Source organism: Mercenaria mercenaria, chromosome 4, assembly GCF_021730395.1.
Source record: "Mercenaria mercenaria strain notata chromosome 4, MADL_Memer_1, whole genome shotgun sequence".
Taxonomy (NCBI): domain Eukaryota; kingdom Metazoa; phylum Mollusca; class Bivalvia; order Venerida; family Veneridae; genus Mercenaria; species Mercenaria mercenaria.
In genome coordinates, this window is record NC_069364.1 from 34,612,636 (window position 1) to 34,627,759 (window position 15,124).

General features: G+C 37.1%; 1 protein-coding gene across 4 annotated transcripts in view; it reads left to right on the top strand.

The window, feature by feature from the left end:
* The window catches only part of LOC123551435 (osteopetrosis-associated transmembrane protein 1-like), a 302,750-nt gene that overhangs the window by 33,829 nt on the left and 253,797 nt on the right, over window positions 1–15,124 (top strand). For all 4 annotated transcript variants that reach the window (XM_053540919.1, XM_045340374.2, XM_045340373.2 and 1 more), the window contains exon 3: window positions 1,510–1,625. In XM_053540919.1, the coding sequence (XP_053396894.1) occupies window positions 1,510–1,625 (116 nt within the window). The remainder of the gene's footprint in view (window positions 1–1,509; window positions 1,626–15,124) is intronic.

Consider the following 15,124-nt stretch of genomic DNA (forward strand, 5'->3'; position numbering starts at 1 on the left):
GTTTACACCTTAGGGGGCACATTTTGATGCCCCCTAAGGGAGGCATATTAGTTTTCAACTCTCCGTCCGTTCGTTTGTCACAACGTTAACTTTTTGCATGAAGGCAATTTACTCTCGAACCACTGCACCCAGGACCTTCAAACTTCACATACTGATAGTACTTACTGAGTACACGACCCCTACTGACTTTGGGGTTACCAGGTCAAAGGTCAAGGTCACCAGGTCAAAGGTCAAGGCGCTGCGGGGGCATTTGTCACCATTAGTGACAGCTCTTGTCGATTCTATCATAAAATATGGTCAGAATGTTTGTTATCATGCAGTCTTGGATGCTTTCAAATCTGGGTCACGTGGGGTCAACAACTAGGTAACTAGGTCAAATCTTAAAGGCTGTAACACTCTAGAAGCCACTCTTTTGCTCCAATCTTCCCGAAACTTTGTCAGAATGTTTGTTTTCATGAAATTTTGGACAAGTTCGAATCTTGGTCATGTGTGGTAAAAAAATAGGGAACTAGGTCAAATCAAAGAAAATGCTTGTTTACACTCAAGAGACAACTTTTTTGGGTCCAGTCTTAATGAAAATTGGTCAGAATATTTTGTCTCCATGAAATCACTAGGTAAAACATGTTTACACTGTTATGGTTTGTTACACAGGTGAGCGACTTTTATATATTCAGCACAATATGCAATATTTTCAGTTTTTGAAAATGATTGAAATTGAATTTTGTTTTAGAAAAAGTTCCGATCTTTCACTAATATTTTGCCAGCAAATGCTTACAAATTTTAAGTGAAGAGGCTTTCTTGTCCAAGAGAGGTGTGTAAAGTGAAAAATTATGTTTACACATTGCCTTTAAATGTAAAGGATCGGTAACAGATCAGGGAGATCGAACAGTGCAAAACTGTACTAAATGGATACCCCTAGCACTGAATAAGGTGAAATATATATTTCAGTAAGGAAATATGAGGTAAAGGAACAATCATATAATTATTCCCAGAAATAAACATAGCGGCGAAATATTTTAGGAAAACTGAGCACGTGTTTTGCGCATTAGAATGTTTAAAGACATTTTCTTGAAAAAGTAACGCTCGTATGCATTATTTTCTGGCATTTCTTTGATTTGAAATTACATATTTTGTAGCAGTTTGAGTTGTACACGATACCAAAATTTTGCACCGAAAATTTTCACTCATTTTTTCTTTCGATGCACTGTGGAGATAGGGTTCAGCAAATTTTTCATGCTCGCAAATTTACCTACAGATATATCATTCCAACTTTTACCATTTATTTTTTGTGTCGTTGCATTTCCAAAGCTGTTTCGAGGATTCTAATTTTTCACATGAATTTCTAATTTCAATTTGTGGAATATCCCTCAGAGAAAGATGTTTCTTGAGTCAAAATCATTTTGTCCTGTGGATTTAATTATTCACGAAATCCACAGTTACACCATACCTATGCCCCACCTCTCCTATTATTTATTTCATTGTAAAATGATAGTACATTTTATATTTCAGAATGTTTTTCATCTATTTCTGAGGATACTAATGGCACAGTCCACTACACACTGACAAAAAGAACTGTGCAATTTCTTACAGTGTACAGAAACTTCACACATTGCATACCCAGCAATGTAAGTAGTTACATACTTTCATTACTTAATTTTCAATTAAGGGCATGTTCATAATTATTAAATTATGGCTTAAAATTAGTTATCTGGTCAATGATTATACTATTATGGCTGAGCATATGGTTATGACTTGTCATTATCTGGACAATGGTTATAGCTTAGCATTAGTTAATATCTGGATATGTAGGTTACTGAGTAGGAGGTGTTTATGAATTGAAAATACCCACACTCATGCAAATTGTTACCGCACAACCGCGGGTATTTTCAATTCATGAACACCGATCTAAGAGGTAAGTAACTGACTTACACAACGTCATATTAATTTGTTAGTTTTATACACCCGTTTGAAAAACGGGACGTATTATGGGAACGCCCCTGGCAGGCGGGCGGGCGACGTCCACAGACTTTGTCCAGAGCATATCTTCTTCATGCATGGAGGGATTTTGATGAAACTTGGCACAATTGTTCACCATCATGAGACGGAGTGTCCTGCGCAAGAACCAGGTCCCTTGGTCTAAGGTCAAGGTCACACTTAGAGGTCAAAGGTCAAATTCAAGAATGACTTTGTCCGGAGCATATATTCTTCATGCATGGAAGGATTTTGATGTAGCTTTGCACAATTGTTCACCATCATGAGATGGAGTGTCATGCACAAGAACCAGGTCCCTGGGTCTAAGGTCAAGGTCACACTTAGGGGTCAAAGGATACAAGAATGAAAAATTCAAGAATGACTTTTGCTGGAGCATATCTTCTTCATGCACGGAAGGATTTTGATGTAGCTTGGCACAATTGTTCACCATCATGAGACGAAGTGTTGTGCGCAAGAGCCAGGTCCCTAGGTCTAAGGTCAAGGTCACACTTAGAGGTCAAAGGATACCAGAATGAAAACTTTGTCCGGAGCATTTCTCCTTCATGCATGGAGGGATTTTTATATAACTTGGCACAAATGTTCACCACCATGAGACAGAGTGTCCTGCGCAATAACCAGGTCCCTAGGTCTAAGGTCAGGGTCACACTTAGAGGCCAAAGGTCAGATACAAGAATGACTTTGTCTGGAGCATTTCTTTTTCATGCATGGAGGGATTTTGATGTAACTTGGCACAATTGTACACCATCATGAGATGGAGTGTCATGCGCTGGTCCCTTCTTTAGAATTACTTTCCTTTGTTGTTACTTTAAATAGCTTATATTGTAACTTTTTCATTACTAGTCGTAAGGAAAAATCGAGACCACTTTTCTGTAGTACAGCATGCATGTTACATCCAATTCTGAGGTGTATTTTGAGCTTTTTGTTTTTGTTTTCTTTAAAGATTAACTTCCCTTAGTTGTTGCTATAAATAACTTACATTGTAACTTATAGGGAAAAACCAAGACCTCTTTTCTGTGGTACAACATTGATGTTACTTTCAAATTTTTGGTGTATTTTAAGGTATCTCTACCTGGTAAGGATTTTTTTTGTGGACTTAGAAAAATAAAATAATTACAGTAATTTCTAAAAAAAAACATTGTAAGAAACCACAAAATTAAAATTCCATTTGCAAATACAGGTGCTAGTGTAAAGAAATTTGCTGTGACGGGCGTATATTATGACATTCTGGCACTCTTGTTATTTATTATGCCCCCCTTCAAAGAAGGAGGGGTATATTGTTTTGTAGATGTCGGTCGGTCGGTCGGAATGTAGACCAATCCATTTCCAGATGATAACTCAAGAACGGTTGGGCCTAGTATCATGGAAGTTGATAGGGAGGTTGATCATCACCAGCAGATGACCCCTATTGATTTTGTGGTCTGTATGTCAAAGGTCAAGGTCATAGTGACCCTGAATAATAAAACGGTTTCCGGATGATAACTCAAGAACACTTGGGCCTAGGATCATGAAAGTTGATAGGGAGGTTGGTAATGATCAGCAGATGACCCCTATTGATTTTGAGATCAGTATGTTAAAGGTCAAGGTCACAGTGACTCTGAACAGTAAAACGGTTTCCGGATGATAACTCAAGAACGCTTGGGCCTAGGATCATGAAAGTTGATAGGGAGGTTGGTCATCACCAGCAGGTGACCCCTATTGATTTTGAGGTCAGTATGTCAAAGGTCAAGGTCACAGTGACCCTGAATAGTAAAATGGTTTCCGGATGATAACTCAAGAACGCTTGGGCCTAGGATCATGAATGTTGATACGGAGGTTGGTAATGATCAGCAGATGACCCCTATTGATTTTGAGGTCAGTATGTTAAAGGTCAAGGTCACAGTGACCCTGAACAGTAAAATGGTTTCTGGATGATAACTCAAAAACGCTTTGGCCTAGGGTCACGAAAGTTGATAGGGAGGTTGGTCATGACCAGCAGGTGTCCTATTGATTTTGAGGTCAGTATGTCAAAGGTCAAGGTCATAGTGACCAGGAACTGTAAAATGGTTACCAGGCAATAACTCAAGAACGCTTGGGCCTAGTGTCAGGAAAATTGATAGTTAGGTTGGCCATGACCAGCAGATCACCCCTGTTGATTTTGAGGTCATTAGATCAGAGGTCAAGGTCACATTGGGCAGGAACAGTTAAATGGTTTCTGATCTTCTTGTCCAAAACAATAGGGCCTAGGGCTTTGATATTTGGTATGTAGCAAAATCTAGTGGTCGTCTACCAAGATTGTTCAGATTATTTCCCTGGGGTCAAATATGGCCCCACCCAGAGGGTCACATGGTTTATTTAGACTTATATAGGAAAAAACTGAAAAACCTCTTGTCCAAAACCACAGGGCCTAGGGCTTTGATATTTTGTATATGACATCCTCTACTAAGATTGTTCAAATTATTCCCCTAGGGTCAAATATGGCTCCGCCCTTGGGGTCACATGGTTTACATAGACTTATAAAGGGAAAATCTTCTTGTCCAAACCACAAAGACTATGGCTTTGATATTTTGGGAAAAGTAGCATATTTAGTGGTTCTCTACCAAGTTTGTTCAAATTATCCCTCTAGGGTCAAATATGGCCCCGCCTCAGAGGTCCAAATGGTTCATATAGGGCTTATATAGGGAAAAACTTAGGATCTTCATGTCCATAAAATTACATCATTCAAATTTGGACCACATGTATAGTTTTGAGTGGCAAGATGAACCTTGACATGAGTTGACCTTGATCTTGACCTAGTGACCTACTTTCACATTTCTTTAGCTACAGCCTTCAAATTTGGTTTGTGTTCTGAAAAAAACTTTGACCTTGTTATTGACCTTGTGACCTACTTTCACATTTTTGAAGGTACAGGCTTCAAATTTGGACCACATGCATAGTTTTCTGTTCCAAAATAAAATTTGACCTTGATTTTGACCTAGTGACCTACTTTCACATTTCTCAAGCTACAGCCTTCAAATTTGAACCACAAGCATTGTTTTGTGTACTGAAATGAACTTTGATCTTGAGATTGACCTAGTAACCTACTTTCACATTTCTCAAGCTACAGCCTCCAAATTTGGACCACTTGCATAGTTTTGTGTTCTGAAATAAAATTTGACCTTGATTCTGACCTAGTGACCTACTTTCACGTTTCTCAAGCTACAGGCTTCAAATTTGGACCACTTGCATAGTTTTGTGTTCTTAAATAAAATTTGACCTTGATTCTGACCTAATGACCTACTTTCACATTTTTCAAAGAGCTACAGCCTTCAAATATGAACCACATGCATAGTTTTGTGTAACTAAAATGAATTTTGATCTTGAGATTGACAAAGTGACCTACTTTCACATTTCTGAGCTAACAGGCTTCAAATTTGGACCGCGTTTCAATATTTTGTGTTTGAATTGAAATTTTACATGATTTTTTATCTATTACCTACCTTCCACATTTTCACAGCTACAATCCTCCAAAAAATTTGAAGCACATGCATATTTCTTTCTACCGAAATGAACTTATTGTTGTTGTTTTTTTCATCGTTTCATCATCATCATCATCATCATCACCATCATCTAACAATAATAATTATAATGATTAACTTCTTTTTCTACTCCTCCCTGTTTAGTCTGATTTCGAGTACTAAGCTGTGAATGTATCTAAAGCTTCTTATAGATGAAAACATGACAGTCATAATTCAAAGGTCAAAATATAAGATATATAAAAAATAAGTATGTAAGTAAATGCTACTTGACACAGTTATTGTCTATTGTCCGTAAGTATTGACCTGGCACATTAATTTTCGCCAATATTTTTGGGGGTTCCGTTATTTTATGAAATATTTGTACTTGAAAATATACTACTAAAATAACCAATATAAATAACCAGTGGCACGGTGGCATAGTGGTAACTGTCTGACTGCCAGGCATGTTACCACAAGTTCAAAATTACCTCAGACCGTTAATGTTGTTATCGATGCTACTTCTGTTCTTACAATATCTACATAACATATTTCACAAATTCTGATTGTTTTCTCTTATAGTGTTCATTGTGACAAGTGTTTTGTCTTTTTATGTAAGATACTTTTAAAGATGTTTTATTCAACATTTTCCGTAATGGTTATTCTTTCAAGAAATAGATCATAAGGTTTGATCAAGTAAGTGTGACAGTGTATTTACCTGTTAAGTTTGCCGATAAAATTTGCGGTGGGGTCGGGTGGGGTGGGGGGGGCGTGGAATGGTCCTACATAGGAGTCGAACCAACAATACCGATTGGAAGCTAAGTGATTTGTCCGCACAGCTATTTGCACATGTGGCATTGTGAAAATTATATAGAAATATATACGCAATATTTATATCGCTATTTAGCTTCAGACACCGAGAATTAGTGTACAGAAAATATACGGAATATTCATGAGTGCCAGGTCAATACTTACTGACAATATAAATTGGCCTAGAACCCTCAAAATTAATAGGGTGACAGTGCTTATGGAGTACACGCCCCCTATCATTTTTGGGGTCACTACATCAAAGGTCAAGGTCAGAGGGTCCTGAACATGGAAAACCATTTCCGATCAATAACTTGAGAACCACTTAACCCAGAATGTTGAAAGTTCACAGGATGATTGGTCATGCAGCATAGATAACCCCTATTGATTTTGGGGTCACTCTGTTCAAGGTCAAAGTAACTGGGGCCTGAACATTGAAAACCATTTCCGATCAATAACTTGAGAACCACTTGACCCAGAATGTTGAAACTTCATAGGATGATTGGACATGCAGAGTAGATGACCCCTATTGATTTTGGGGTCAGTCTATTAAAGTTCAAGGTCACAGGGGCCTGAACATGGAGAACCATGTCTGGTCAGGATGATTGGTCATGCAGAGTAGATGACCCCTATCAATTTTGGGGTTACTCTATTAAAGGTCAAAGTCACAGGGGCCTGAACATGGAAAACCATTTCCGGTCAGTAACTTGAGAATCACTTGACCCAGAATGTTGAAACTTCACAGGATGATTGGTCATGAAGAGTAGATGACCCTTGTTGATTTTTGGGTCACTCTGTTAAAGGTCAAGGTCACATAGGCCTGAACATTGAAAACCATTTCCGATAAACTTGAGAACCACTTGACCCAGAATTTTGAAACTTCATAGGATGATTGGACATGCAGAGTAGAATTAGTTATATGGACAATGGTTATGATTTAGCATTAGATATCTGGATAATGGTTATGGCTTAGCATTAGTTATCTGGATAAGGTAGTACGGTATAACACCTAGATCAGGTATATCTTTGGTGTCTATCTCAAAACCCTGTAACCGCAAATTGGCAACTTTTCAGGAGACAGTTAAAATGAATATAGGGAGAGTTCTTTTGAAGAAAGGTTTAAATCTTGCTAATTTATGCCTAACAGCACTCTACATCATGAAAGTTTTCTTTTTGTTGAGTTTAACGTTGCACCGACACAGTCAGCATTCCCACTGACTTTTTGAAAAGTTGGTACATGTACCCACATACTTCAGTAAATGTGGGTACAAGATAACAAATTTAAAAAAAAATGTTCCAACAAAAACAAAATTATGAAAAAGTATATGAGAAGTGACACTTTTATTCTGCCTTTGTTAATGGCAGTGGTTTGTTTTACACATGCACCACAGGGATACACCTAGAGCTTATATTAGAGGACTCACTTATCCTCCAAGAAAAGTAGAAAAGTGGGGAGACGAGAGTGTTTCCTACAAATTCATATAGCAGCAAGAAAATGTTATAAAAACTCTGCGAGTAATACTTACCAGTGTAGCCTGGAAATTTTGAAAACAGCTTTTTTTCAGAATTATGAAATGAAGAAATACTCATTGCATTGGATATGATGTATCTAAGAAAATGAATGGTCACATCAATAATTTTATCCATACCGAGAACATTATGGCCATCTTTTTCAAATCACTTCACAAGCTTGCTTGCAGTTGGGGATTTTATGTTGAGTCCGTCTGTCACACTTCATGTCCGTTCCATAACTCTGCCATTAATGAAGAGATTTTTGGCCTGACTTATTATACAAGAGCTTTCCTACTTGACCCGGCGTCTGTGTCATTCCGTGTCCGCACTTCGGTTAAAGTTTTGATGCACTTTCACTTTATCTCTGTAATTACTTGATGGATTTGTTTCAAACTTTAAATAGTTATTCCTCATCATCACTCTCATCATATGGCACAAGGGCCATAACTCTTACACCAATATTTCATGAATTATCCCCCCTTTTTACTTAGAATTTCAGTTTAGTTTTGATGCACTTTCACTCTATCTCAGTTATTACTAAATGGATTTGATTCAAACTTATAATAGTTGTTCCACCTTATCACACACATCATATGATACAAGGTCCATAACTCTGGTTGCAATATTTCATAGATTATGTCCCCCTTTTACTTAGAATTTTAGGTTAAAGTTTTCCTGCACTTTCACTCTTATCTCAGTTATTACTAAATGGATTTGATTCAGATCTTAAAATAGTTATTCAACATCATCACTCACATCATATGACACAAGGGCCATAACTCTTGCATCAATATTTCATGAATTATCCCCCCTTTTTACTTAGAATTTCTGGTTAGTTTTGATGCACTTTCACTCTATCTCAGTTATTACTAAATGGATTTGATTCAGACTTATAATAGTTGTACCACCTTATCACACACATCATATGATACAAGGTCCATAACTCTGGTTGCAATATTTCATAGATTATGTCCCCCTTTTACTTAGAATTTCAGGTTAAAGTTTTCCTGCACTTTCACTCTTACCTAAGTTATTACTAAATGGATTTGATTCAGAACTTAAAATAGTTATTCAACATCATCATTCACATCATATGACACAAGGGCCATAACTCTTGCACAAATATTTCATGAATTATCCCTCCTTTTTACTTAGAATTTCAGGTTAAAGTTTTGATGCCCTTTCACTCTATCTCAGTTATTACTAAATGGATTTGATTCAAACTTATAATACTTGTTCCACCTTATCACCCAAATCATATGACACAAGGTGCAGTAATCACTCTTGAACCAATATTTCATGAATTATCCCCCTTTTTTCTTAGAATTATACTTATTAAATGTTCTTTATTAGCGCAGCAGGGTGAGCTTTTGTGGTTAGTGATTGTCCGGCGGCGGCCGTCAACAGGTCCCAGCCTAAACCACCAGTCCAATTTTGATGAAACTTCACAGGAATGTTCCTTGCATGATCCTCACTGTAAATTAGTGAAAGAAATGTATTCCATACAGAACTCTGGTTGCCATGGCAACCGAAAGGAAAAACTTTAAGAATCTTCTTGTCCGAAACCGCAGTAGCTAGGGCTTTGATATTTGGTATGTGGCATCATCTAATGGTCCTTTACCAAGTTGGTTCAAATTATCCCCCTAGGGTCAAATACGCCCCGCCCTGGGAGAGGGGGGTTCACATAGATTTATAAAGGGAAAAACTTTGAAAATCTTCTTGTCCAAAACCCCCGGGCCTAGGTGATATTTGGTATGTAACATCATCTAGTGGTCTTCTATCAAGATTGTTCAAATTATCCCCCTAGGCTCAAATATGACCCCGCCCTGGGGGTCACATGGTTTATATAGACTTATAAAACTTTGAAAATCTTCTTGTCAGAAACCACAGGGCATAGGGCTTTGATATTAGGTATGCGACATCATCTAGTGGTTCTCTACCAAGATTGTTTGAAATATGCCTCTGGGGTGAAAAGAGGCCCCACCCCGGGGTCCCAATTTTATATAGACTTATATATAGACCCTGGGGGTCACATGGTTTATATAGACTTATATAGAAAAAAAAACTTTAAAAATCTTCTTGTCTGAAACCACAAGGCCTTTGACATTTGGTATGGTCCTCTACCAAAATTATTCAAATTAAAACCCTGGGGTGAAAAGAGGCCCCACCCTGGGGGTCCCAAGGTTTACATAGACTTATATAGGAAAAAACTTTAAAAATCTTCTTGTCTGAAACCACAAGACATATGCCTTCAATATTTCCCGGGTGTAAAAGTTCCATGGAATTTCTTAAAAATTCCATGTACAAATGTCCGTTCGAGGGTTCAACGCAATAAGGGCGTAACTACATTTTTGAAAACTTTACAAGAGAAGAAAAAAACTACTTTGTTTTCTTCTGTGTTCAGTCACATACAAATTTACCAAAGTTTTTCACTTAATATTAGACATGTTATATGAAACATTAAACAACATGAATGAAATTTGACAAAATAACAGTATATTTTAAAATATTTGACTTAAGCCCTTATTGCATGATTTTTCATTTAAATCTGGAGTAATTTTATATGCAAGATGGGCGTAAGTGGACTTACGCCTTTATTGCAGGAAATTTTCTGTTGAAGTTGGTAAAATTATGTCATGCAACAAGGTAGTATGTACAAAAAAGTAAATACAACTAAAGCATACTAGCACTTTATACTCATTTTAAATGAAACATTTAAGAACATAATTGAAACTGAAGAATGTAACAGCCTATTTTAAAGTATCAGACTTAACAGCAAGATTTTTTCATGTAAATCCGGAGAGATTGTATTTGCAAAATGGGCAAAAGTGTTCTTTTGCAGTAAAATTTCGATTAAAGTTTCTGGTGAATTTAATATTTTTTTCACGTAAAATGGTACTACTATACAACAGAATAGAATCATAAAAAAATAATTTATGTCTGCATTTTCTTTAATTAAACTTAATATTACACATCTCATTTTTAGCTCATCTGATTTTTTTAAAAAAAATGATGAGTTATTGTCATCACTTGAGCGGTTGTCGGCGTCGGCGTCGGCGTCTGCGTCGGTGTTGCCTGGTTAAGTTTTATGTTTAGGTCAGCTTTTCTCCTAAACTATCAAAGCTATTGCTTTGAAACTTGGAATACTTGTTCACCATCATAAGCTGACTCTGTATAGCAAGAAACATAACTCCATCTTGATTTTTGCAAGATTTATGGCCCCTTTTGTACTTAGAAAATATCAGATTTCTTGGTTAAGTTTTATGTTTAGGTCAACTTTTCTCCTAAACTATCAAAGCTATTGCTTTGAAACTTGGAATACTTGTTCACCATCATAAGCAGACCCTGTACATCAAGAAACATAACTCCATCTTGTTTTTTGCAAGAATTATTGCCCCTTTTGGACTTAGAAAATCAGTTTTCTTGGTTATTTAGTTTTATGTTTAGGTCAGCTTTTCTCCTAAACTGTCAAAGCTATTGCTTTAAAACTTGCAACACTTGTTCACCATCATAAGTTGACCCTGTACAGCAAGAAAAATAACTCCATCCTGCTTTTTGCAAGATTTATGGCCCCTTTTGGACTTAGAAAATATCAGATTTCTTGGTTAAGTTTTATGTTTAGGTCAACTTTTTCTCTTAAACTATCAAAGCTATTGCTTTGAAACTTGCAACACTTGTTCACCATCATAAGCTGACCCTGTACAACAAGCAACATAACTCCATCCTGCTTTTTGCAATAATTATTGCCCCTTTTGGACTTAGAAAATCATTTTCTTGGTTGAGTATTATGTTCAAGTCAACTTTTCTCATAAACTATCAAAGCTATTGCTTTAAAACTTGCAACAGTTTTTCACCATCATAAGTGGTCACTGAATATCAAGAAACATAACTCTATCCTGCTTTTTGCAAGAATGATGCCCCTTTTTAGACTTAGAAAATCACGGGTAGGACAATATTTCTATTACACAAAAAAAAAATCAGATGAGCGTCAGCACCCGCAAGGCGGTGCTCTTGTTTTTCCTCCAGACCTGAATGAATATCTTTCTATTTGGCACTATAATAAAGGGAAAACAACAACAACAAAAAAACTTTAAAATAGCAAAGCGGTATATAGGGAGTCTATCAAATATCAAATAGGACAAATGAAATCTGTCAGTCACTCTATTTCTTAAATTTCAGTCTTGTAAGCTTTATCAAAAACAAATGACATTAATTGTATATCTGACAAAATGAAAACACCACAAAATACAGGACATGACACACAGGAGATGGCCTCAGTTACCACAGCACAGTAACAGCATCTTTGCTGCATGTTATAACATGGCAATTTTCCTTGCCTATTAATTAATAAACTGAAACGGGGAGCGGTAGTCTAGTGGATAAGGTGTCAACCGCTCATTCAGGGGGTTGTGGGTTTCAGCCCCACTGGGGTCACAACCATGACCTCTCATATGACACCAGTATTGGATTTTCCAGAAGCAGACACAAGAGTGGTTCCAAACTGAAAAAAGATGTGTGTATAAAGGTCACAGGTGCCCCCACCTCCTGTCACTGTACATAATTATTATTATTATACCAGATTTATATAGCGCCCTTTTCATGATCAATTTCACGTTCAAAGGCGCTTTACATAGTTCCAGTGCAGCCACACAGGGCGCATAATTCGTCCTCTACTAGTACAGACACAGAGCGATCTGACCAGAGGGACAGAGTGAGACAAAGCCCCTACGACAGAGAGATTTGAAATCAGATACAGGCTTGTCCGGCTAACTTAGCCTAGCTCATTGCGAATAGACAGCCTGGTTCTTTAACGTGCCCAGTGTATGGCACTGATACACGCAAGGATTGCCTGGGTTCCTGACCAGTACACCTCTAGTTGGTGGTGTGTGTGTGTGTGTGTTCGGGTTTAACGTCTTTTTCAACAATTTTTCAGTCATATAAACGACAGTGTCTACTTGTAGCAGTGAGCACAATGCCCAACTTTATAGTGCTGTCTCACTGGAATATCATGCCGTAGACACGTGGCATGATACCCCACCCAGTCACATTATACTGACACCGGGCTGACCAGTCCTAGCATTATCCCCTTAATGCTGAGCGCCAAGCGAGGAAGCTGCTAGTACCATTTTTTTACGTCTTTGGTATGACACGGCCGGGGATCGAACCCACGACCTCCCGCACTCGAAGCGGACGCTCTACCACTCAGCTACCATGGCGGTCTAGTTGGGTGGGAAACACTGAAAAGCATTTCTGAAAACTCCAGAGTAGCTGCCGGAGATCGAACCCCCGACCTCAGAATTGGAAGGCCAGTGTGCAAACCATTGAGCTATCCGTCCACCTATACATCATGGTTTCATGACTCTGGGTGAAATATCTTAGATACATGCAACACAATTATGATAAATGTTTCACCACTTTATATAATGTGTATTTTTCGCTAAGTCAAAGACCATAACTCCTGACTGGCTGAATGAAATCCCAAACAGAACACCCAAATGTACAAGTTCACATGTTATAACAATCCCCTGATGTTTTCTGACTCTAATTCAAATACTTCTTGAGATACAGGCAACACAAACTTGTTTGCACGTATGCATTTGTTTTTACTTAATCAAGACCCATAACACTAGTATGACCAAAAGAAATCCTGAATGAAACCTTAGGTGCACAAATTTCCATGCTGAATAATATTTATCCTCGTTGACCGTGGTCAAATACGTTTTAAGATAAAGTGTGACACAAACTTTTATATTCATTTTATGCATATTTTTTATTAAGTGAAGGGCCATAACTCTGGTCTGGCTGAATAAAATTACAAACAAAACCCAAGGGGGCAGGCACAGAACTTCTGAATAATAATCCTGTAATGTTTCATAATCTCTAATGTCAAATACTTTCTGAGTTACTGTTATATGACACAGACTTAAAATAAAATGTTGGTCAGCTGTGAGAGATCCAAATTAAAATACTAGCTAGGTGCACAATTTCACTTAATGGAGCTTGATGACACTTTGTAAAATACCTTTTTTGAGATATGCACAACATAAATTTGGACGAAAATACAAGGGCAACTCAAAGTGCCTCCATCCAACCCTTGCTCACGAAATTTTGGATGGCTCAAAAATCACACAGTGATTGTAACAATGTTAATACCAAAATAATCTGTATAGTTGCAGATTTAGCATGCCTATCATTTGACATATTCCATCTGAGCACAATGCAAGAACCACAAATTGGTTTATAAGTAAATATAAGAAGATAAAAACGCCCTGGAAATTTGCTGAAATGGCATAGAAAATATGTGGTAAGTACCAGTATATAAAACAAGAGAACAGCCTTGCGGGTGCAGACGCTCATCTGATTTTATTGTCTCTGTATAATAGAAATATTGTCTACCCATGATTTTCTAAGTTCAAAAGGGGCCATAATTCTTGCAAAAACAATTTAAAATTACGGTACTTGCTTTGCAGAGTCAGCGAATACCTTCAGCAAGAATTAAAGCAATAGCTTTGACCTTTAAGGAGAAAAGTTGACCTAAATGCAAAATTTAACTAAAAAAAAACAAACAAGAAAACTGATATTTTCCTATTCCAAAAGGGGCCATGATTCTTGCAAAAAGCAGGATGGAGTTATGTTTCTTGCTGTACATAGTCAGTTACTGATGTTGAACAAGTGTTGCAAGTTTTAAAGCATGCGGACACTGACGCAGACATTGACGCCTATCATACGATGACAATAACTCATCAATTTTTAAAAAACAAAATCAGATAAGCTAAAAAGCTTCGAATATTACCAAACTGGCTTCATGTATTATTATGTTACTGAATAATACAGTCACACTTACATTTCAAAGAATGTATGCTGTATGTCTTAGGCTGTGGCTGTTCACTGTAAACTATAGCCTGAAGTACTGGCTTTTGATGTATGACACCTTTTTGATTTTCATTTTATTATTAAAGTAACTAAATTTTAAAAAAAAAATGCAATTCTACCTCATTTTGAATATTTTGTTTCTTTTGGTGCCATACAACTAAAATTTTGGTACAGATTATTGAGGAGTTTTTCCTAGGCCAGACACCTTTCATGTATTATCACATTTCATTGCTGGACTTCCCCTTTTATATGTATAATATGGAGTTTCACCTACAGTTTTCGTGGACTATAATCCTTTTGCAATACTGTACCGAGTAAGCAGGCACAAGTGTAAAAATCTTCAAGTAATTGGTACTGCAATTTATTTGTTTTCAAGAAAATCATTTTTTAACTCCCTTACATTTTTCAAGGGCATAAAAATATTTTAAACCATGATACAACTTAAAAAGCCTGCAAGGATATAGAACATG